The sequence below is a fragment of the Ptychodera flava genome, chromosome 11 (assembly GCF_041260155.1).
Source record: "Ptychodera flava strain L36383 chromosome 11, AS_Pfla_20210202, whole genome shotgun sequence".
Classification (NCBI taxonomy): domain Eukaryota; kingdom Metazoa; phylum Hemichordata; class Enteropneusta; family Ptychoderidae; genus Ptychodera; species Ptychodera flava.
The window spans coordinates 20,913,349-20,938,948 of record NC_091938.1 but is presented as its reverse complement, the minus strand read 5'-3'; the positions used below and the strand labels follow the sequence as shown (position 1 = coordinate 20,938,948).

At 37.4% G+C, this 25,600-nt stretch overlaps 3 protein-coding genes across 3 annotated transcripts in view; 1 reads left to right on the top strand and 2 right to left on the bottom strand.

Annotated features, from left to right (window-relative positions):
- Window positions 1–25,600, bottom strand: part of LOC139143798 (multiple epidermal growth factor-like domains protein 6) — a 435,859-nt gene that overhangs the window by 187,257 nt on the left and 223,002 nt on the right. The window lies entirely within an intron of this gene.
- Window positions 182–17,471, top strand: LOC139143788 (alanine--tRNA ligase, cytoplasmic-like). The gene is made up of 18 exons (XM_070714339.1): window positions 182–846; window positions 1,380–1,568; window positions 2,335–2,480; window positions 4,571–4,762; window positions 5,427–5,571; window positions 5,911–6,056; window positions 6,439–6,547; window positions 7,680–7,827; window positions 8,323–8,450; window positions 9,056–9,197; window positions 9,438–9,607; window positions 10,264–10,383; window positions 10,899–11,039; window positions 12,018–12,271; window positions 12,680–13,034; window positions 13,629–13,715; window positions 15,934–16,047; window positions 16,494–17,471. Exons 1-18 carry the CDS (start codon window positions 553–555, stop codon window positions 16,668–16,670), a joined length of 3,057 nt encoding a protein of 1,018 aa, XP_070570440.1. The 5' UTR covers window positions 182–552; the 3' UTR covers window positions 16,671–17,471.
- Window positions 19,922–25,545, bottom strand: LOC139143787 (uncharacterized). Its single transcript, XM_070714338.1, has 4 exons — window positions 25,207–25,545; window positions 22,238–22,386; window positions 21,225–21,367; window positions 19,922–20,730 (listed from the first exon to the last, which is right to left on the bottom strand). Exons 1-4 carry the CDS (start codon window positions 25,419–25,421, stop codon window positions 20,575–20,577), a joined length of 663 nt encoding a protein of 220 aa, XP_070570439.1. The 5' UTR covers window positions 25,422–25,545; the 3' UTR covers window positions 19,922–20,574.

Here is a 25,600-nt window from a genome sequence, read left to right as displayed (position 1 = left end):
ACAATACTTAAAAGTTTCGGACGCAACGGCGGCTCACATGGTTTTCCGGTCTGTCATAGACACGTGGTCGTGAACGTTTGGATCCGTCTTCGTATCTTGGTGCGACAGAAGGTATATCATACATCTTTCTTATTATTATGGCCACAAACTTGATTGTTCACTGGCCGCCAAGAGTGCGCTCACCAGCTCAGCTTCATCTCTGCATCAGTTCAGCATCGTCATCAGTTGCAGGTTGAGGTTGGAGGAACATGGCGCCCTCTACCGCGAGACCGCTGCTCTGGAAGAAGTCCAGTACTTTTCCAGAAATGGTTATATCTTGTCCTGTGCTTGTAATTTGGAAACCAATATTGTTTTTTTTTCTAATCAACGTCGATCGCCAAAGACAACAACAACGCCTCTGACATTGAAGAATAAGAAATCCAGGGCCAAAATATGACGTCACAGGGATTTCCCCAAATAACAAAAATGGCGTCAATCTGAAAAGCAACGTGCGTTCGTATCGTCTGCTTCAGTTCCTGGATGCCTACAAACCTGTAGTGATTGTCATCGCTCATGGCCTACTTAGTGAGGAATTCATCGTCATTTACAATATGCTGGCGCCACATAGTTCGGCCGACAAGCTGCGGGGTGTTTCGTGTATTCATAAACTCAAATGCAATGCACCGAGCGAAAAGGACGATCCATGATTCTCCCAACGAAAGCAAGTCTACCTTATCTTCGGGAGATATTCGGCGGATATTTGTGCAGTATTTTACGGACAAACACGACCATTTATTTCTTCCGGCATCGTCTACCATACCGGCGAATGATAAAACGCTGCTTTTCACAAATGCTGGCATGAATCAAGTGAGTAAAGATATAGTTATACTTTGCTTTGCGGTAGAGAAACGTGGTAATATTTTACCATTTCACCGCCATGGTTTGGCAACAGGAGGGACTGTGGTTTGATCAGAACACAACGTTACTAATAGTAATAATACTATAGACATAGTTATTATGGAACTGTCTACAAGGAATTTGGAAGAATATGTTAAAGCAGAGGAACAGAAAAACGAAATTAGATCAATAGAATTATAAAAAAGCAAAACCACATGGCAATCCGTATTCATTTGAGCAAATATTATTTATTTATTTATTTATTTATTTATTTATTATCTATTTATTTAGTTAACCAATTCATTCGTTCGTGCTTTTAGTATGATTCTAGGCTTTCCAAGGTAATGATGCAACTGTATACCATGTCAAAGACAGAATCTTAAACTCCTGATTTCATGATGTTAAAATTACTTTTGCTCATCACAACCCACAACATTGCAAAAATAAATAGATAAACTCTTTTACATTCCTTTTTGTAAATCTTGATTTTTTTTCACTGTCAGTTCAAAAGTATATTCCAAGGAACTGTACACCCCCAGAGTCCACTAGCGAAGTACAAGCGTGTTGTGAACAGCCAGAAATGTGTCAGAGCCGGAGGCAAACACAATGATTTGGATGACGTCGGTAAAGACGTATACCATCATACCTTCTTTGAAATGCTCGGCAACTGGAGTTTTGGTGATTATTTCAAGGTGAGGACTTTCCTTTAATCATATGGAGTAAAATGTTTGCTGTACTTGTAGAGGGTCTGCATGTATATTCCAGCATTTCAAAGCAATAATAGAGATACATTTTTAGACTGTTAATTATAATTCAATTGCGTCCTGTACAGGGAATCTTACATTTTCAGCATGGGGAAGGAATTCAATTTCAGAATCACTTTCGTATGTTAAAATATCATTCAGAACATCTTGTCCAAAATATCTGGATGTCGTTTTAAACATTGAATATTATGGGTATTCTTTTCAGTGCGTATGCACTATTAAGGTTGGTAACTAGTAATGATAAGAAACTTTTTCACCTTTCCTGTATTTGAAAGATGACTAGTATTGTTGCAGCCATCTCGCCACAAATTTGTTTGATACCCACTTGTTTCGTAACCCTGAACTTGTCTGAGGGTTACAGTATTCTGTCACCATTATAACATCAATCCCTGTATCTGTGTGATAAAACTTTAAAGAAATAAATCATGCATTTCAAGTCCGAAGATTGCTATTATATTTATCAACCAGTCAAATTACTTAGTCTCTTCAAATGTGCATATTTCCACATATGCTGGTGGTGTTCATCCATGAAACATTAGTAGCACTACGGTATAAAGATTTCAGTGTCACATCTCGAGAGTAGTCCTCACAGGGAAAGTCTAAGATTAGACGTACTGCCATATTACATAGACAGTCAAGTGAATGAATTCTGCCGTCAAACTGTGTGTGTAAATTGTAATAATTTCTCATATAGGAGGAGACTTGCTGTATGGCATGGGATCTGCTAACAACTGTCTACCAGCTTCAGCCTGACCGACTCTACGTAACCTACTTTGGAGGAGACGACAAAGTTGGTTTGCCAGCTGATACAGAATGCAGAGATATTTGGAGAAATATTGGGTGAGTGTATTTTGATACACCCGTTCCTTCATTCTCTTGAGCTGGTAATTCTGTACCCTTTGTGACAGATATCCAGGGAGAAATTTTGCTGTTTTTTAGCTCCGCTGACAGCGACGCGGAGCTTATCAAATAGGTTGATTTTCCGTCGTCATCCGTCGTCCGTCAACAATTGCCTTCTCCTCTGAAACTGCAAGTCCAATTGCTTTGAAATTTTATATGCAGTTCACTTGCAGTGACCTCACTTAAGTTTATTCAAATCGTGGTGAAATTTACATATTTGTATTTTTGGGGCATTTTTTGGTGTTTTTGGTAAAAAAATCTTCTTCTCTGAAACCGTTTGTCCGATTGCTTTGAAATTTGATATGCAGTTACTTAGGGTGACTTCAGTCAGATTTGTTCAAATCATGGTGAAATTTGCATATTTGTATTTTTAAGGCAATTTTTGTCATTTTTGGTAAAAATATCTTTAAAAATCTTCTTCATCAAAACTACCTGTCAGATAGCTTTGATATTTGGTACATATGTCCCAAGGGAAGATCTATTTGAAATTTGTTCAAATTGTGCAGAAATATGCAAATTTGCATTTTTAAGGCAATTTTTGCCATTTTTGGTCAAAAAATGTATTTTTCAAAAAGTACTGGTCTGATAGTTTTGAAATTTGGTATACAGGTTTCTATAGATGAACTAAGTAATATATATTGAATTTCTGATGAAATCTGTAATTTTGTATTTTTAATGCAATTTTTGCCATTTTTGGTCAAAAAATATGTATTTCCAAAACTATTCATCTGATAGCTTTGCAATTTGGTATACAGGTTCTTACAGATCACCTCAATGACGTTTATTGAAATTATGATGAAATGTGTAATTTTCGTAATTTTGGGGCAATTTTTACCATTTTTGGTCAAAAAATGTATTTCTCAAAAAGTACTGGTCTGATAGTTGTGAACTTTGGTATAAAGGTTTCTACAGATGAGCTAAGTAATATATTGAATTTCTGATGAAATCTGTAATTTTGTATTTTTGGGGCAATTTTTGCCATTTTTGGTCAAAAAATGTGTATTTCCAAAACTACTCATCTGATAGCTTTGAAATTTGGTCTACAGGTTTCTACAGATGAACTAAATGATATTTATTGAAATTATGAGGAAATCTGCAATTTTGAATTTTTGGGGCAATTTTTTCCATTTTTGGTCAAAAAATGTGTTTCTCAAAAAGTACTGGTCTAACAGCTTTGAAATTTGGTATACAGGTTTCTATAGATGAACTAAATTTGATCTTTTGAAATTATGATGAAATCTGCAATTTTTGTTTTGGGGGGCAATTGTTGCCATTTTTGGTCAGAAAATTTTATTCTCAAAAAACTACTCATCAGATATCTTTGGTTGACATGTTCATAGGGATGATCCGATAAGTATGATGAAATCTTCAATTGTGTATTTTTGCAGCTATTTTAGCCACTTTTTTCTGGCCACTGCATTGAGCTATCAAAGATTTCCACCTTCTTCATCAACATGTGTCAAAAATAGTTATTCTCTACATAAACACAGCGGAGCTATATCGGTACTAGGTCGCTTGTTCATTTTTCCATCATGGAAATTCCAAAATCTTTCAGTAGCACAAATATTTTCCAAAATAAGTAATTCTTTAATATATCAAGGGAATGATGTTTTTTTTTCAAGTGCAAAAATTTCTGGAACTTTCTGTAATACAAAAGTTATATTTTCCAAAATTTCTGAGAGAACAGCCAGTCTTTCTGTAATGACCTTCTGGCTTCAGAAACCCTTTTATGATTTTATGAAAAACAGTTTTTGAATGGAAAGTAATTTTACTGAAGTGCCAACGGCTGAAACACTAGAAGACCAGTCGAAGTGTTTAGCTGATTCAGATCAAAACTGGTACTATAAACTATTGAGCAATAAGTTAACAAACCAGTCAGTTATAGTGAGGACAATGGCATTAAACTACATGACTTGTTGCTACCGTGCCAACTGCAATATGTTTAATCCAAAATGTTGTATGATTGTGTCAGTACATATAGAACCGTTAAAATTTTCTGAAACATAAGACATGCAATATTGGTCTTGAAGTCTTCCAGATAATAGGATTATTCCATATGGAATGAGTGACAATTTCTGGGAAATGGGACAGACCGGACCCTGTGGAATGTGCAGTGAAATCCATTATGACAGAATTGGTGACAGAAATGCATCATCCCTGGTGAATATGGATGATCCAGATGTATTGGAAATTTGGAACCTAGTCTTCCCACAATTCAACAGGTAACATTACTCAGTGGTAAAATGTATATGTAAGAGCATCAATTTTTTCATGCCAACATCCATTTGGTACATACCGGTACTATAATAATTCTGCTCTGCCATCCTGCAAAAAGTGTGCATTACTTCCTTGTAGAATTTGCAGGATATCAATTGTAATTTGAACATTCCATAGCCCCATTTTTTAACCCTTAATCACTGTACTGCAGCTAAATTCTGTTTTTCTTTCCATGGGAAAGTTTGACTTCTGCAAGGGGAATCTTGGTATAGGTTAGTTAACCTTTGAGTGCTGTAATTTTTCCCACCCAAGTGTTAGTGTTAGTAACATTTTCCCAATTGTTATGAATTTTTCTGCAATATTTTTGATAATTTTGGACCAAATGGACATAATAATTCATTGGCTGTAGAATTTTATCAAAATTTTAGCAAAAATCTGAAAAAAATTGAATGGGGTATATTTTATAGAGGCGACAAAACTTGTCTTTAGCGCTCAAAGGGTTAAAATCACTTTTCGATGGTTGATATTTCATACAAGATGATTTTCTCCAAATGAAGACCTACTCTTTGGAATTCACTTTGATCAGAGGGTTTGCTGATTTAATGAAGATCAACATTTCTCTTGATTAATCCCATAATCTAAGCCAGTATTTCCTTTCGATTACCACAGGGAAGCAGACGGTAGCTTACAGCCACTTCCCACACATAATGTTGACACTGGCATGGGTTTGGAAAGGCTGGTATCTATCATCCAGGGAGTGAAGTCCAACTATGATACAGATTTGTTTCAACCAATAATTCAAGCAATTCATAAGGTGGGTGTACTGTGGCTGCCAACTCCTGGTGCTTTGATATTACATGCATACTTGCATCCCTGAAAGTGACTGTAAAGAATGCCCGTGGTTGTAACGCATAACATTGTCAATTTATCAGTCTGTCATTCACTTTTTCATTATAGATTCATTTCTTTCTCTCTCAAACTGTTTTATTTTTTATTTGTTTTGACCTTTGCATCTTTCTGTCTTGCTTGCTCAATCTCTAATCTCATTCATTCATTCTCCATATTTTTCTTTTTTTTCCTTTAATCTTTATTTCTTTCTTACGTTCCTTCTTTCTTTCAATCCTTCCTTCCTTCCTTCTTTCTTTCCTTGTAGGGCACAAATGCACCATCATATCAGGGTCGTGTCGGGACAGAGGACATAAGCAGAACTGACATGGCATACAGAGTTGTTGCGGATCACATCAGAACGCTGACTGTCACCATCATGGATGGTGGAAGACCAGGATATTACAAGCAAGGGTTAGTGTGTTGTTAGTATGTAATCACAAATGTGTACCTCATTGTTCCTTCCAGTTTTATTCAATGAAATCAATGATATGGCTCAAACCACACTTACGGCAAGTTGTGTGTTTATATTAGGTCTCATCAGTCCTATAACATGACAACATATTTTTGCCATTCTAGCTTCATTTCAATCGTCATTTCTGTCATACTTTTGATGATTAGTGAAAATTTGGTCAAAAAAGTAGAGAGTAACCATGTGGTAAACATTCTTACTGATAAAGGTGTTTCCATCGGTCCAGGTTTTATTATTCCAACAATATCATTTTAGAGTTTTACCTCGTCCAAAATGTCAAACTTGAGTTTTCTGAAAATTTAAAATATTTCAATGTCGTTTCAGATATATCATCAAACGTTTAATAAGAAGAGCTGTGAGGTATGCCACAGAGACGTTACAAGCATCGCCAGGTTTCATTGCAAGTCTGGTTCCAATTGTTGTTGAGACTCTGGTAATAATTTTATCATGTCTGCCATTTTACATTAATAGCAGCAGTCATTTAGTTCAGACCCATGCAGATTTTGGTGTAACCAACTTCATTCAGTCAATTATTTGGTTTACACTGGTCATCTTCTAAATGCAAACCAGTCATCTTCTTAATTAAAAGATAGAATCTGACCTCAAAAGAACTTATAATTTTTAAAGGATTTGTGCAAATGCTTTCTTCAAAACATTTCTCTGAAAAACCAGAGTGGACAAGGGTCAAAACGGCATCCAATATAAATGAAACTCATACAAAGCTCTGTTTTTCATTGAGACAGCAATTAACAGTATCTATCAAGTGCAGTTTTGAAAATTAATAGTCTAGGAGTGGAATTTCGCACGCCAAGAGCAAAAACTTATAAAATAGATATTGAGTTTTATCCAGCCTAGCTTTAAACTACATGTCATTGATCATTTGGTCAACGTTTTTGTTTTGTGAAATTTGCCAACAAAAGGGAGGAATTCACTATCTCCAAGCATAATTTGTCTTGTATCAGTAAGTTATGTTCATGGTCCATGTGGTCTTTGAAAGTTCTTGAATTTTGAAGCTTCTCAGAAAGTCCTTAAAATTAAATTGACTCCTGGAAAGCCCTGGAAAAGTAATAAGCCACCTGTGATTTTCAAAAGTCAACAAAAGTTATGTAAAATGATATATGGGAAAAATGATGCCTGGAAAATGGTATTTTGGACTCAAAACAAAGCTCTTGAAAATCACTGAAAAAGTTCTTGAAAGTCCTTCAATAACAAGTGGCTTTCAGTGTGTGGACCCTGTGCATCTTTTGCTCAGTAGACAATTCTGACTGTACCGTAGGTTGAAAGAGTCCTACTCCTACCCTCTAGGTTTGTGAAATGATGATATTATATTTTCTTGTGTGAATAGTATATAGTTATGACAAAGTATGAACTTAAGTTTCTTGAAACTGGCTGGAAACACAAATAAATCAACACTTCAGCATGATTCTTGAAGTCAAATACCTTGGAAATATTTAACAAAAATTACTCAAGACTGCCACATCAGTTCCCTCACAGTAAACAATCATTCAACAAAAATGCTACCGAAAATCCAATAGTGTATTGTAATTCTCTCCCAACGTTCACAGGGCGAGGCGTATCCAGAATTGAACAACAATCCTCAAGAAGTCATGGACGTCATCAACAGAGAAGAGCAGCAGTTTCTGAAGGTGTTGCAAGAAGGAAGAAAATTCCTGGATAAGAAGATAATGAAGCTGAAAGAACCAGTCCTGCCAGGTATCCCTCTTTTGAGGTAGTTTGCAATTTTTATAGTTCCCTGCCAGGTATGTACTTTGCATTGATCGTGATCTCTGCTGCTCAAATATGCTTCATTGGTGATATTTTATCGTCACCATAAAACTTACATACTGAAATATTGTTTTGCATAAATGAATAATAGTATCTCTAACTAACTTTCAAGCACATGATTGGAGAGTGACATTGCTGAGATCATCTATCGTAAGCCTTGAGAATCTTTGATAAAATTTCAAGAGTCATCTCCTGTGGTTATAGCACACAGTTTCGGCCTTAAAACAGGCCTCAAAGCTAGATTGGTTTGCTAATGACTCAAGAAACAATTTCTCACGTGACTAACCAAAGAAATTTCCAGAATTCCCTAATCTGACCCACTGTGACCTAGGGGCACACTGGAGTCCATCAAGGCTTACCCATTTCCCAGAAAACTGAACAGTATAGTTGTTCTGATTACCAAAATTTATTTCATGTACACAGGTGAAGTGGCTTGGAAGATGTATGACGGCTTTGGATTTCCAATAGACCTGACAGTGTTGATGGCCGAGGAAAAAGGCATTGTTGTTGACATGGACAGCTACGAAGAAGCCAGGGAGAAAACAAGGGAGGTAGGAATTTAGTGAGAAATGTACATAAATTTGTCCCTGATGGCAACCAATAAATAACAGTTTAGAATTTTAAAAGGCACATCTGAGTAGTATCATATGCATGCATCAGTTACAGTGCAGTTATCAACAAGTAGAAAAGAAATATACATGTTGTCTCAGTATCTTACATGCAAGCGCAGTACTTTTGAATGAGCACAGTACTAACTGGGCAACAAGTGTCATCTTGTGTGTAGCTCATAAACTGGCCAGGTTGGCATGAGTGTTTGGACTTATTTTGTTTGTTGACATTGATTTCCTCCTCACAGTCTTCCCAAATGTATGTGATCCTACTCACAATGCTATCACAAGGTGCCAAGTTGTAAAAATTTGGTTTCCATCATCCACACAGTGAGTGATCAAAATGGTAATGATTCAGACTATCCACCAGGTATGTAAAGTTTGATTAGTCAAGGCTAGACTCTCTGTTGTCTGCCATGGATCATAACACATATGTCTATCTGCAGACACAAACTGCAGATCCAGTGACTCAGTCATTGATGTTAAAATATGAATATAAGTGTTGGTCAAAGAGTTATCTGTCTGATGCTTTGTCGTCTTTTCATCAGGCAACATCGCAGGGTGGTGTGAAAAACCAATCTCTGGAACTCCTTGATGCCAGTGCTATCGCTTACCTCAAGGATAACGATGTGCCATTGACCGATGATAGTTACAAGTATGGTTATGACCATGATGAAAATGGAAATTATGGTGAGATAATTATGTACAATTGCTTTGCGATTTTCTTATGTTAAATTGTAGTACATGTTCAAGTGACAATACAATATTTACTTTAAATTCTATATTATGCCAAGCTGCTTGTACCTCATAACAAATAGCCAATTCATATAAATGTATTACATGTGCATAAAAGGATGGAACTTTGATTGACTGTTTATGTCAAAGCAAAAATAGATTTTCAGCTCACCACCTGTTTTTTTTTTGTTTCAGAATTTGACTCTATCGGTGCTAACATCAAAGCTCTGCGGGTTGGCAGAGACTTTGTCGAGTCTGTGGATGCCAGTCAGAGCTGTGATGTCATACTGGACAAGACTTGCTTCTATGCGGAACAAGGTGGCCAACAGTGGGATGAAGGGTATTTCACGAAGGCTAGGGACAAGGTAAAATTTGCCATCTGTTCACTACTGTACTGATACCGGCAATGTCTAAAAGGAAAATGCAGTAAATTACCAGACAGAAATGTAGTAAAATGTAGTTTCTTAGTGTTGTTTATTACAAGTAAGTGTTAGTGTACAGTCCACTCATATTCTTTATCCTCTACAAAACTACTTGTGCACTTTTGGTTTAAGTCATTAACCTCGATCAAATGAAATACAATCGTGTAAAAAGAATCAAGAATGTTTGGTTTTGGTGTTTTTTTTCCCATTTTAGGCGCCCAAAAAAACTTGATTTGTTTCTGGTCATCGCGCACATCATTTCAAAGTATGCGAGTCAACTCTTTTTCCTGTTTTCCATTTGCCCCTATGGAAAAAAGGGAAAAATGTATCAAATTCCAACAAAAATTTTAAAAAAATGAAAAAAAAAATCGTGTCGCCGCATCATTTATGCCACATATCAATGAGCAGGAACAAAGCTATTATATTTTTTTGGCCTTACAAGAACCCTTTAAAGTGTCATCATCACTTTCTTTCATAAATTTGGTATATTTTAAAACATCTCAACAAACATGACTGTACTGGTCCAAGGCAATTTATGTAAACTTCTACTTCATTAGTATAATTCCACCACATTTATGTTGCATATTTGTTATCTCAAGAACCAAGAGACTGCATTTCAAGTTGACAATGTCCAGGTACATGGTGGCTATGTTGTCCATTCCGGAACTTCCAAGCTGCCGTTGTCAGTTGGGGAGAGGATGAAACTATTCATTGATGAGGTAATGAAAACCCTGAACACAAGACTTCCATAAATGTAATAACATGTACTTTCTGATTAAAATGTATACGACCATACCAAGATTATGGAATGGGAATGATATTTCTAGTAGAAAAATCAACCAGTAGGTGATAATCAAACATGCCTCCATCTTTTTCTCATTTACCATTTAATGTTATAAAAACCATCATTATTGACTGACCCATTTTACAATAAAATCTGTTCTTGTTCAGTCTAAAATAAAATACTGACAATAAACAAGATATATTGGTTTTAGTGATGTTCCATTACTTACCATGCAACATCACCTTGACAACAAAACATGGCGAAACAAGGATTATCTTCACTTAAGATTTGCATCCTCAGACTTACTCAACTGCAATAATACATGTGGACCTTATGTCTACTAAAATAGTTATGCACTGCAATTCTGGTCCTAGAAAAATGCCATGTATAACTTGACTAAATCTCCAAACTCCGGATAGAATCTGACGCACTCTTTGCTACCTCTGACAGGAAAGGAGACTAGCGTTGATGAGGAATCACACAGCCACACACATCTTAAACTGGTCTCTGAGAGGATTATTAGGAGATGGAGTAGAGCAGAGAGGATCCCTGGTGGCTGCAGATAAACTCAGATTTGACTTTTCCTATGATGTAAGTACACTACATGTATGCAGGGCTCATGTATGGTATGAGCTACTTCACAATAGTAGATATGATATATGTGTCTTTAACCCTTTGAGCGCCAAAGTCAATTTTTGTCGCCTATATGAAAATGCACATGAGTAAATTTTTTTCTAATTTTTGCGAAAATTTTGATGAAAATCTGAAGCCAATAAAATGTGACGCTCATTTGGTCCAAAATTGTCAAAAAAATTACAGAGAAATTCACAAAAGTGGTAAAATGTTGCACACTATAGTTTTGGTGGGAAAAATTGCAGCACTCAAACGGTTAAGGTGACGGGATCACATTTTTCTTTTCTTAGCTATAATTTAGGTCATGACATTTCCAAAGTTGTTGTTATTCTTTTGGCTTTGGTAGAAAATGTCCATGACCATTTGAATTGTTAGATGACGCCATTTCAGGCATACCATTTTGTTACTATAAACTGTATCATTAAGGATTTCTCTCTTCTGTCCACAAGTATTGTGAGTATAGAGTTTTGGTGACTGGACACTGTTTCAACCAGTGAGAGATGAAATAATCAACTTGTCACAAAAAAGGGAACAACAAAATGTCATAATATGATATCTGTTACAGTGTGCACATCATACAGTTTGTTATTTGTTTCTCATATATTTTGTCTTAATGGCTGATGATGTAGTTCTTTGAGTTTTGCGCTAATTTGTTATTGACCATATACTGGAAGTAGTCGACAAATCAGCATCTTGCTGAATGCTGTGGATTTCATACTACTGATCGGAAGAACCCTATTTGATACATGTAAGTCAGGGTCAAAATCCTATAAAAATACCTGTACTGTAATAAAAATTGCGTATGCACATCATGATATCACTATCAATTCAGCACTCATACCAAAATGTTAAGGAACAGCATGTGGTACAGAAATGTCTTGCTGTAATGAATAACATAGAGCACTGCTTTCATGTGTGTGTAACACTCATTGTCAGGAACCTTTGAGCATGTCAAAAGTCGAAGAAATTCAAGACAAGGTCAACGAGGTCGTAGAACAGTACACACCAATCTCATCCCAGGATGTACCACTGGAGGACGCCATGGAGATAGAAGGCATCCGTGCCGTGTTTGGTGAGGCGTACCCAGATCCGGTGAATGTTGTATCCATTGGTATTCCAGTCAGTGGCTTGATCAGTAACCCATTCGGACCTGGCGGATTCATGTCACCCGTTGAGTTGTGTGGTGGAACGTAAGTGTGATTTTCAGAAAAGTTGTATCTACGTTGAACATTCCTTACTACTGTGACATCCCTTTGGAGAAACAGACAACACAGATTTACACCTTATACCGGTAATAGTGATTTTCTGATAATCACCTTGCATGCAGCTTCACTTTCATCAGTCTTTCTTCTTCAGTATCATCTCATTTATTCCATCTTTCTTAGTCTTCTGTACATGTTTTCAGTACACTGATGTTTCTGGGCTTCTGTTGGTGAAAACTCCAAGTCACCCTCACCAATGTATCATTTCAGATATAACAAGTTTTATCCCGATATCTAGCATCCTAATCTACGTCCTTGGAAACAAGTAGATATTCACATAGGAAAATAACAAAGTGTTCATGTCAAGTTTGGTCACCTCTATGTGTTTCATTTCAGACATTTACTCATGTCGGAACACGTCGGTAAATTTGTCATCACCGATGAAGGCGCTGTCAGTGGAGGTACAAGACGCATAACAGCGATCACCGGGCAGCGTGGATGGGAAGCAGACGACATCGCAGACAGCCTGCAGAGACAGGTTGACGAACTCAAACTTCTGATTGATCAAAATTTACAAACCGAGGGATCCATTTTGTCAGAATTATTTACCGAGGCCAATGACTTGCTGGAGGAGGTTTCGCATGCTCTGATTCCAGTGTGGAGGGAAAAGGAAATGATGGATGAACTCATGAAAATGAAAGAAAAAATCAAAGACTCAGACAAGAAGAAAAAGAAAATGGCTGCAAAAGAGGTATTTTACCGTTGGTTATATTAAATAGTAAGCATTGTTTAACAGTTAACACTACAGTATTTGAATCAAGTATAAGACAAAAATACCAAAAATGTAGACAGAAAATTGTAGTGCAGATTCTGTATGTTTTACAAAAAGGATTCTACCCATGCAAAGAAATGGAATGTGGAAAGTGTATTCTTAAATAGGTGCTGTTTAAATATCTTCTCTTTATATGCAGAGATCATTTTGTCAAAAATTTCTTATTTTCTGCTTTGAGTGAACTTCAGGTCAATACACATGCTGTTTCATCATCTGGAGTAAATGGTATAATCAGTATAAAATATCGACTAAAATTTGAATGTGTAATTGAAAGTAACACATAGTACCTCTACAATTGATGTTTTCATGGTATCTTACCATTATTCCATGGAAATGAGTGCCCAAAGGGGTATACATTTAGTACCATGATAGAAGATTTTCACAAGTTCCAATGAACAGGAGGGAACCATAGACATAGGATAAACTAAAAGCTCATTTACTATAATTACAATTTACCTGTGTATGTGTTTGAGTATCTTCCTGCCTTCACACTTCTGTTTAAACTGACTACAGGCAATAAGGAAGGCTCTAGAAGTAGCAGATAAGTGCAAAGGTCAGACTATTGTTGTGGAGGAAATACAAGGCGGAACAAACATGAAGGTACTGTAAGAGATTTAAGTTTTGGCCAATTTAGTATTGTTATCATATTGAGGTAGAATGCACTCAGATATTTGGACTCTCAAAATTTTACAATCCCTTTTGATCTGTCACTTGTAGAAGCTCATGGAGTAACTAAACTTTTCATCACCTTATTTTCTTTGATAACCAAAAAATTTAATTTTGCCCCATAGAGTAAATGCACAAATGTGGCCATTGTAATTTTAAGAGTCAGTATTTTGTTCTCTAATACCAAATATTACATGGTGACCCCCTACTTTGTATTCTTGATTTTGGAAGAGAATGGTTTAAGGTTTCCTTAAGGATCCATTAGCTGTATCTTCTGGAGATTTTTCCGTTAGTTTTGATTGAAATGATCACTGGCTCATGTTGAATAGCCTGTCAAATAACAGAGAATCGCATATTGTTCGGAAACATTACATGCCCTACAACTAAATAACATGTGATTTTACAACGAAAATTTCAATTTTTGTCCGGACAGAAATACAAACTCTGTTGACACGCGGATTGCAACATAGGCATTCTTCAGTCCGGGTCAGCTCCAAAATTGGAGACTCATTATGATAATGTATTCCGGCATTCAGCCAATCATCGACCAGATTACATCATTAATAAAGTACAGGTCACGCTGGGTCACAAATTACCCACCAAGTGTGATCGGCAGTTTTGGGCCGCTTATTAAGCCCCTGTCTTGTGAATTTCGACGAATTTCGACAGTCAACATAATCCACGTGTTCTGCAGAAGGCCATGTCCAACAAGGAGTCCGATTAGTGAACAAATATTCGAAATATTGACGATTCATTTCTACCCCCAGTTTATCGATTTCGCTCAAGTACCGAGAATCATTTTGTGGATGTTCGTCATCTCTATTAGAAATACTGTTATAAAGGTTATTTGTGTAGGTACGCGTATAACATTTTGCAAGAAAGAAGAGCAATGTCAGAGCTTTAAAACGATACCTGTTTTGTAGTTGTCAAACGCAGACTAAAAATGGTACGCGATTTTGAAAATGTGTTGACAGAGTGGCCACACAACTGTTCCCATACGGTAGATTTGTATCGCTGCCATCTCCGATACAAATGGGGTATTCTGAACGATCTGTGTAGGTACACGATTTATATTTCGCAGGACTTCAAGCCAGAGTCTAGGAATCACAGCGATATATGGGGTTTGGTTGTCTTAGCCAGAATAAAACTGGTACGCGATTTTGAAATTGTGTTTTGACAGAGTGGCCACACAACTGTTCGACATTATGACAGAATACGGCGCGGGAGTTCGACACAGTACGGCGTACGTAACGAAGGACGCATGTGGAGGTTGCCAGGAAATACAATTTTTACTGATGGCGCGCTGGCCGCTGATTGGCTAATGAGAGGGGGAAAATATTATGGTATAGCGTCTCCAATTTTGGAGCTGACCCGGACTGTTCTTCTGCACCTGCGCGAGCCATTTACAGCATTTATTTGAATAAATATTCATTACTTATGCCCGGTACTTACGTCGTAGTCCATTGTCCGAGCACGTTGCGTAGCCAGATGTCTGGCAATCCACGACACAATGTTGTTTTGATCCCGCAATAACGTGAACTTGAACTTGTACATATCGCGTGATCGCGGCGTCAACATTATCTTTGTTCTCCCCAGCATGCTGAGCATGCCAGACGTCAACAAACGAGCTCGGAAGGGCAACACGTTTAAAACAAATTACCAGTTTTATGTGGCTATAATATCACTAATCATGTTTGTTTCTTTGTAAAACAACATTTTGCAACAAATATGAGCCTCCAACATGGAATTTTCCGAGGTAAAAAATGGTCAAAAGTTACAAATAATGGCCCCTTAAGGAAACCTTGAGCAAAAGTTTAAGTCATTCGATTTTAAGGCACATACTACCAAGTTAACCAAGGCTGTTTGTTCATCCTTCGAAATTAATAGGAATTCACGATTTAATATTCATGCTGAAGAGGTAATAAACACATGATTGTATCACTTCAATTTTTTTCAGTTTCTTAACATGTACATTTTTTATAATTTGTCTAAAATGCCACTTTTTAAATGTTTAAATCACAGAAACCAATGATTTTTTTATGTGCATTATTTGAATTCTTACAAAAAATCAATGAGTTTCTGTTGAACATCGGCTCAAACATGTTCATTGGTGAAAGATACTAATTGAACTTGATATTGACTTCTGCCACAGACTCTGCAACAGATGCTACACCAGTTCAAGGATATCAGTCAAGGTTCGGCAATCATGTTGTATAGCATTGACAAAGAAGATAACACCATTATTTGTATGTGTTGCACCACAGAGGTAAGCCAGAAAACACACCTTTCATTAAGGATCATGACTTTTCATTTAGGGTCATTCTTAATTAGCAAACAATTATTTGCATATATACAAAAATAGTCATGGCTTTATATTCTCAATAAAATGTGTTAATTTTGAACAATTGGAAATTTTCAGCCATTTTTCTAAAATGCCACCATACCTTGTTTTGTGTTGTCCATATTGGGAAATTTTAGATATTAATTTTCACTAAAAAGAACGACATTTAAAATTTTGTTTACTCCATAGTCTTCAAAAAAGTCTGTAAAACCAGTAGACCAAAAAAGCTTTGCAAAACTTTAAGTGTCCAAATATATGTCCCTGTGGTACACTTATCCATAAACCAGTTAATAATTTATACATCATCAAAAAGTTTGATGAAAATGCAGCTGCTTCTTGTGTCTCAATATCTCCTGCTCATGCATTTGCAGGAAGCTATAGAGAAAGGACTAAACGCTACGGAGTGGATTAGTCATGTAAATAGTGTGATAAATGGGAAAGCAGGGGGCAAGGATTCCTTTGCCAGACTACAAGGCAAAGTGGACAGCAGAGAGACTATTGTAAATATGAGAGACATCGCTGAAGACTTTGCCAGAAGTAAACTTTGATGTTGATATGCCTTGCCAACTCAAAATGTGTATGAGGAATTTCATGGTGGTGCTAGACTGGTATCTTACTTTATTGACACCGTCAAGTGGCCTTTCTGACGTCCAAGTCACTCCTACAGTCAGTGTATCACCATACACAGTTGTGTATTGGCTTACAAGCGGCAACGTCTATCATCTGTGACATCTGATTGGGTGCAAGAACACTGAATGTTTTCATCTACCATGTTTGACCTATCCCAGCGGCCTGTACCAGTGAATGAAAGTTAGCAAAGAAGATTGACCAGATGAAGTGGATGGTGTAAATCTATCTGGTGTTTCACATTTCAAAATAATGAAGCAATAGAATGGTACTTTTTATTCCCAATGTCACATATGCGGTTGTAATGAGGTTTGGTGCGTGGATGTCTCTGGTAGAAGCTGCATGGTTATATAAATTGACTTGGAATTGTAACAACATATAAGCTGGCTGCAAATGTAATTTCTCCGGTATGTGAAAGGAATGGCACATCAGTATTTAGAGCTATGAAATGGCCTTTTAACACCCAGAACCATTCAATGGCAATAATGTCATATTTTCTGTGTAGACCACTTTGACCATCAAACATTGATGTAGCCCACATTTGATTTTAACAATGCCCAAAACTATTGCACAGAGAATTGGACTAGTAAGAGTTTTGTGCATTCAACTGTGTGTTAATATGAACAGGTACATCATATTTTAATAACAAGGAAATTAATTGTATATTTCAAATTATGCACATGTATGTATTTACGGACATTTATGAATAAACAAGATACTTAAAATCGCAGAGAGCTTTGATGTATTCAGGGTAAAACTAGACATCAAGTACCCTTACCTAGTAGGATGTCGCTAATCTTAATGCACAAAGACGCCTTCCTTTTATCATTCTAGTTTGCCTTTCTCAACAATGGCTTTGACTCAAACTTTCTCAAACAGGAAACCTAAGCTGACAACAATTGTACAATGTTATGAACTTGAAAGGTCCAGATAAGGATTGGAGTTGGGGCGAGACACCTTACAAACGAACAAACCAACCACTTTCTTTTGTTCACTCTATGGAATCATTTTCATGATGTAAACTGCTGTACACTCACCTATGTGAGAACATAGTGTAGGTTCATGGTAAGTCAATGAGACAACAAGTACAACATAGGATGATAAAAGAGATAGGATGTGGTCATCATTTTCATCACTGCAAATGGAATTCACGACAGTGCAAAATATACCACAACCATGGTCCCTCTTAACCCTTTCACCACCGTGGTTTGGCCTGATCCCATTGTTATCAATGGTGGTAGTGGACCTGCTTACAGGGAATTGGGGTGAACAGGTTAAGGGACTGTGCATCAACTGAATTGAACATACTACTGTTGTATGCATATTCAAAATAAACCACACATCAATCAGAAGCGTAGTGTTGATTTGTAATGTTCACAGTAGCATGATTGATATGCAAAAATAAATATTTGACAGACATTTTTGATGAATCCTTGTGATATTAACACTTAGGCCAAAAAAAAAAGAAATGTTTCTGGTCAGGTCTTTCTTTAAAAAATGGTGCGGTGACGCGCATTTTATTTTTTTTTATTTTTATTTTTTTTGCCTCAAGGGAGGGAGGAGGGTCAGTTTTATAGTTTTATCAATATAGTCACATATATACTGTTCATGCAGTCACTGATCATTCCCCCCCAAAGAATTTTGTCTTTCTCTTCAGCCATTTTGGTTTGGTGTCAGCCACGGCCGCCGGCCACAAACAGAAAAAAAAGGGTGACGCGCTGTTGTTCAAGTGACGCGCGCGCTGACCAGAAACATTTCTTTTCTTTTTTTGGCCTTACAGGAGTTGCAAAATTGTCTTCTACTCACTAAGACTGTTATGATTGACTCTACATAAATCTCATGTCAAATGCTCTTACAACCAGGTACCGCATGTAAACCGGACATTAAAACCAGAGAATTTTTCAAATTTTGTCTGTAGAGCTAATGTCATGTACATGATGCTATATTAGTAACAAACCTACAGTCGTGATGTTTTAGCAATATTTGCAGATTATCGCACATACTGTGTCTGTATTGCCATTCTATTGTTTAACCCTTTGAGCGCCAAAGTCAATTTTTGTCACCTTTATAAAATATACTACAGTCAATTTTTTTCTGATTTTTGCCAAAATTTTGATAAAAAACTGTAGCCGATGAAATGTGATATCCATTTGGTCCAAAATTATGAAAAAACTTACAGAAAAGTTCACAAAAATTGGTAAAATATTGCATTAAAATTTTGGTGGGAAAAATTACAGCAGTCAAAGGTTATGAGTATAGATATGAAGCGATATTTTAACATGTTAAAATATGTATCATATTTACACTGTAACCAGACCTACTTATGGACACATCACTCAAATATGATATGATATCGACCAAACTTTGTGTTAGTAATGACCACTGAGTACATTATGCAGCGAATTCAAAGAAGTATTCACTTTCACAAATGTTCATAGTCTTATATTTACGTCACTGAACAAGTTCAAACATGCATGTTTTATACATGACTGATATAAAAGTCTGCATCAGAGTGATGGATCAACAAAGGCTCAACTGTCATGCAAAGGAGTGTCTCTGATTATGAATCTTTGCAATGCAAATATCAAGATAAGCCAGGGCATGTAATGAAGTGAATTTTATGTAGTGATGGAGGGACTGTGGTTGAACCATATCAGTGCAGTTTTCCACATCACAATTCTTGTTTTTGCTTTGGGATGCATGCACTTTTTCAATGGATGAAATCCACTACTTAATATATTCTAGCTTTGGTCCCTTTATAATCAGTACTCAGTTACACTTAGAATAATAGCAGTGTAAATATCTGGGTATGTAGAGGTGCCAGGATGATACATATCATCAATTAGTAGACTTTACTATGTCTGAGAACTCTGGCAAGGGTTACATATACTTGTGCATGCAAATACTTGTCAAATATACTATGTGCCTAGGACCTATTGGGGTTGTGTTCTGACACTCCATGCACGGTGACTTTTACCGAGGCTCAGTAATGTTGAAGTGACCCTACAGACTTGACGATGGACTGCTATATATCACTGGGTTGATTTTAATCCACTTTTTTACTATATAGGCCATGATCATATGCAATGCACAGAGGTGATCTTCGTAAATTGTAAATTCAGAACTTTGTAAAGGGGATTTGAAACAGGCAACACACAATCGCAAGACAAGGTAAACTTTAAACTCCTGGTTGATTATTTTATTCAAAGGCCAATTTTCAAGCTGTATTGCAATGATGCAGCTACAAAAAAGCATTTTCCAAAATATACAAATACAATTCTCAGAAATATATTGTGGTATAAATATAGAAATGATGTACAAAAACTACAGCTGAATGTACTATATGGATACGTTTGTGAATGTAAATTTTTCCCAGTCTGATAAGTTACCATGATAGTATCATTTCTTCAGATGTTTGGATGTATTTGTTGGATACATCAAGAAAAACAACAGACATCTTGAATTGGAGTTTGCGTTCTTTGTCATGTGTGCTCCACTATGTTTCTTATATTTTTCCTTGAACAGTATTCTGATGAGCTATACCACAATAATTTATTTTAAAACTTAAAATATGAGGTAATTATGGGAGCTCCTGTGTTTTTGCCATGAATTTTACACTCCAGCCAATCAGCAGTATTCAAGGTGATGTTGAGCTGTCCCTTGTCTTGACTGATTTGTACCTATAATCAACTCGTCTTTTCTCTGTATTCTGTCAGAAATATATATAACCGGCAATGAGACCCTGGCAGTTACGAAGTGACAAAAATAGAATTGGCGTAGTTCTGTACTCTTGACTTTGAAAAGAAAGATGAAAATCGTTTGTTGTTAAAGTTCGTCGTGCTTAGGTCCATCAAACTCCTGATGTGAGATGAAACCGTCGCCATCTTCATCCTCTTGTTCAAATATTGTGTGAACTGCATCGTCGATTGTCTCTCCCTCTTTCAATCCACCGAGGCCAGATTTTTCAAAGTATTCATGCATCTGCAGAAAAGATCAGTCAAATTATTATGTTAATGTTTGTTTTGGTTAAGAGAGAAATAAAAATTAGCCCATTAACATAAATTTCTGCTAATAGAAAACAAACATTTTAATGTGAATCTGCTACAGCAGTCTTCTCAAATGCACATGTAAAAGTGATGTGCAACTTGAAATAGAAAATTGTAAGCTTTTATTCAAACTTTCCTCGGGAGACATACCAGAGCTTTTATTCCACCCCATGAACCTATGCAGAAACCATGGTAACACATGTCACTGTTGCCATAAAAAGGCCTGTGCTTTACAACAATGAAGATTCATAGCAACAAAAAAAATTTCACATCAATCACTGGAGACGTAGGGAGTCATCAGTGGTAGAAATGGACAGCATACAACAGAAACCGTTTCAGTTCAGAGGCAAACATTTCTGTCCACTCGTCGTCACTCTCACTCTGCAATCAATTTGCCCTATAGTCACACACGTCCAATAATCTATTTACCTCATCTTTGGAAAGGTGGTCATCTTTATCTGTATCTAGAATCTTGAAGACATTCATCTGAGGTCGCTTCGGTGGTTCATCACTGATATTTGTCAATTCAAACTCGTATTCCAAAGTGACGCCGCCACCAGGCATCAAGGCACCTACATTAGCAGGATAAAAACAAAGTAAGTGACCATGTTTGCCACTAGGGCTTGATTAGTGTTTTAAATGTATGGTAGCTGTAAGTTTGTTTTGTTGCTGCATGTGTCAGCATGTTTCTTTACCTTTTTTAATCCAGTTGAGAGCTAAAAGTGAGAAGTGTTAAAATTCATTCATATTTGCCACTACTTTACATCTGAATGTAGCTTTGAACAGTTACATAACAAGGAGAGAAAGAGAATATTGACTATGGAGAGTCAAAGAGTATCTGCTAACACTGATTTAAATACAAAGCACAAACTTCTACTGCTGCTTGGTGTGAATGTTTGTGAATTCAACAAAGCGGTCCACTTAAGATTTGGACTGGTCAAAGTTTGACCTACGCAAATTTTTAAACAAAGTTAGGAGACACAATTCTACCATAAATCACTAAGTCGATGGATAAATTTGATCAGGCCTCCACAGCTACTTTTTGGAAAGGTAAATATTTGGGATGGCAACAGTTATAATCCAATAAATAAATTACCTCACTGTGGTTAAGGAACACTGGTAAACGGGTTTGGTGTTATGGTCACAGTAGCACGCTATCCCCTTGTGAGGCTACTGAATAACTTGAAACCGAGTAAAATGACATCATATCTCTGGTTACATTTCACCCTATTTACTCTCTTTGAGGACAAGACCATTAATTTTATGATGCTGACTGTAGTTCATGGTAAAGCCAATACTGGAGAAACAATTTTACAAAATGGCCGCACTACCACCCATAGTTTTTAGCCTGTGGGAAAGTTGTACCTACCAGTGGTGTGGATCTACAGCTGAGAGAAATACTACTGCCAGCATATCAACAAAGCTCTACAAGTAAAGCTTACCGGATCCCTTATCTCCTTCCTGCATTGGTCCACGTGGAATGAGAAGTCTTCTCCTTTCACCGATACACATGTCTTTCAAGCCTTCTTCCCAGCCTTTCATCACCGTGTGTTCTCCCATGGTGAATATCATCGGATCTCCCCTTTTCTCTCTGTGAAAACAAAGTTTGAGTTGTGTGAATCTTTGGATCAGTTTGACAATCAAGTATTACCATGATCAGTCATATTATTACATGTCCAATACTTAAATTGTGTGTACATGTGCATGGTCAGTAAGTGGGCCAACATTTGAGACCACCGTGTTTGTCACTCTGACCACAGTCCAGTGCTTAGACCATCAGACTTTGCAATTGTTCATCAAACAACTTCTGTGACTGAAATCACATGCAGGACAAACAAATTTACTGACTTCAGTCTCAGAACTACTGGACTTTCTCAAATACCAGTCTGGGGACAACTGAATCAGATGAATGCACTTGCTCGCATTCATCCCTGGCATACCCAAAAACCGTGACTTCTATTTAAAGGAGTAAACGCCTTGAAAGTGAAAGACTTAAACTTTTGCTCAAACTTTCCTTAATTAAACTTTCAACCACTCTCTTACCAAATCAACAATAAAAATCGGGGGTCAATGTGCAAAGTTCGGAACTAGAGATAAAAATTACCCAACATTTTGTGATATTTGATATTCAAAATGGCCGCCGTTCCCGTGTTAACTCTATGGGGGAATTAAAGTTTGATTTTCAAAACACTAAGATGGTGAAAGTTTTTCTTTCTCCAAGAGATTTTAAATGAGCCCTCACAAGTGGTAGATCAGAAAAGAATTGTAGAAATTGAAGTCTAAATATCTGTCCCCGAGGCGCGTTCTACCTTAAGGGTTAAAATACATTTTTCGCCAAATTCCTTTGCAAGGGCAGGAGAGCAAGAGAGCAGAAATTTTTTCCCGTAATTTTCTTGTGAATCTTAAGTTTCCAAAATAATTCATGACTATTGACGCCTTGTTACTTCTATAAATACTATGAAATAGAAACAAAACATTATTTTGACAAATTTTTATTATTTAAAGAAAAGGAGAACATAGTAATCACTGCTATTGCAGAGTTGCTGCACAGAAACGCAAAAGAAGTGGTAATCCCGCCAACATAGCAAAATGAATTTTTCTATGATATAGTATTCGTGCGGCTACAGGAATATAATTTAGCCTAAACTTATTTGCTTTTACCTTTGCGTAATTTCCTTTGGCAGGCAGGCATACATCACATGGCTCTCAGCATACCGTTTGAGCTCTTATTACACATTTTAAGAAAAATTCTCTCCGTTGACGTACACATTTCACGTGCTGTCCGCTTTGTACACAGAATTCAGTGAAAAAAGCTCTATAGTCGTTTTAAGGACACATAGATTAATACCGTTCGGACCCTTGTCAGAACTTTTAGGCGCTACCGTGTATTTATAATTAAAATCGAATAACGATAAAGGTAATGGTTTGCACAACGTCGATTGTTTTGTTGTTTGTTTGTTTGTTTTATTTTTGATTTCACATTCAACATTCACGTTCAAATGTCTGCAGGGCCCAGGGCGTGGTGCCGATGAGTGTCTAGTCTAGTCTGTTACACGTGTACATTTCCGAGACGATTCTTTTGTTTTCCATCAGCAATGAATGCACCGCATTCACAAAGTAATCAATTGAATTGTATTGAGACTTATTTGCATGTAATATGTACGCTCACCATACATGTACTGTAGATCTTGCACAGTGTTGCGACGAATTCACGTCAATTTCAAAGTGCTATTACACGAAATAATGATTTAATTTCGGAAGATCTTTACTTGGTACATGGACTTTTCCTTCTTGGAAACAAATATACGTATATTGATTGCACAGCTCGCCGGGTACGAACTGTGCTGACACTAATTCAAGGTGTGGCCCACTGTGAGTTAGGTACCGTTCAGTTTTTACGGCCGGGGGGGGGCCGGCAAAATCCAGGGGGGGTCATCAAAATTTGGAATCCGCAAAGGGGGGGTCATCGCTTTTTCACTGGTAAGAAAGGGGGGTCACCACATTTTCAAAAACATAATACCAACAATAAAGTTCACTTTATGCCATTGCCATGATCGACCCTCTTTACCGGCGGGCCGCCTTCGGCGGCCCACTACAATAAATATACATTATGTATTACCCATGACCCTCTTAACAGGCAGACGCCTTTGGCGGCTCACTCCAATTAGGTTTACTTCATGCAATGGCCATGATCGACCCTCTTTACCGGCGGGCCGCCTGCGGCGGCCCACTCCAATAAATTGACTTTATGTAATACCCCACGGCAATCTTAATGGCCGTGCGCCTTCAGCAGCCCTGTCCAGTAAAGTCTACTTTATGCAATAGCCATGATCGACCCTCTTTACCGGTGGTACCGGTGGACCACTAGAATAAAGTTGACTTTACGTAATGGCCCATGACCCTCTTAACCGGAGGGCTGCCTTTGGCGAACCACTCCAATAAAGTTCACTTTATACAATGTCCATGGACATGAGTTGTCTATTGAAATGAAGTTAAAAATTGCCTTACAGTCGTCCTAATTAACAGACGTTTCAATGGATGTGGCTGAGAAGTTTGTGCACTGGCATCTCTGCTACACGAATAAAGTGCGCGGCGTACCGGAGTTCAAATCCAACCATGCGGGTAAATTTGACGTATGGGTTTTAGTTATTTTTAAGCGGGGGGGGGGGGGGGGGGCATCAATTTTTTTCGTCTGACAAAGGGGGGGGTCATCTTTTTTTCACGAAAAATGCAGGGGGGTCTATATTTTTTTGAACACCGGCGACAAGATTTTGCCGACCCCCCCCCAGCCGTAAAAACTGAACGCTCCCTTACATCGCTTCACAAAAATAAAACTTTACTTTAACTAAAATTAAGAAGGCAAACAAATAGAAACTTTGGAGAGATTTAAGAAAAAAGTTTCATGACTTACGTGGAATCGAATTCCTCCCTGACATGGACGTCGCTGTGATAGTACCCGACATATTCAAAGGTGAGCGACTTCCCTTCTTCGCCTACTTGCTCGCAGTCACTCGGTAGATGAAGAACGTCAACTTCAAGTTCAGTGTGACTGTGTGCCAACTCGCTTATTCCTGTACCAATGAAAAGCGCGGAAACTATGGCAAAGAGTGACAACGCAGGAGACATTCTCGTTCTGGTTGAGACCGACCCGGTGCAAACTAGAGTTTAAGATGCCCACTTCGTGAGCAGGCACACGCTTTGAACTTTCACTTGTTGGTGAATGAGCTATTTGTAGCGTCACCGGCATCTATTAATAACCATGACCCCTGACCCAACAATGGGCTTTTCCCTTCGGACATACGCAG

Bases quoted from the DNA above. Each gene is read 5' to 3' on its own strand.
- LOC139143788 (XM_070714339.1), top strand. From the start codon at position 553: ATGGCCTACTTAGTGAGGAATTCATCGTCATTTACAATATGCTGGCGC. The intron at 9,608-10,263 runs GTAAAATTTGCC...TGTTATCTCAAG, and splicing joins TCACGAAGGCTAGGGACAAG to AACCAAGAGACTGCATTTCA. The intron at 13,035-13,628 runs GTATTTTACCGT...AACTGACTACAG, and splicing joins AGAAAATGGCTGCAAAAGAG to GCAATAAGGAAGGCTCTAGA.
- LOC139143787 (XM_070714338.1), bottom strand. From the start codon at position 25,421: ATGTCTCCTGCGTTGTCACTCTTTGCCATAGTTTCCGCGCTTTTCATT. The intron at 22,387-25,206 runs GTAAGTCATGAA...TTGTTTTCACAG, and splicing joins AGGGAGGAATTCGATTCCAC to AGAGAAAAGGGGAGATCCGA. The intron at 20,731-21,224 runs GTAAATAGATTA...TCTTTTCTGCAG, and splicing joins ACCACCTTTCCAAAGATGAG to ATGCATGAATACTTTGAAAA.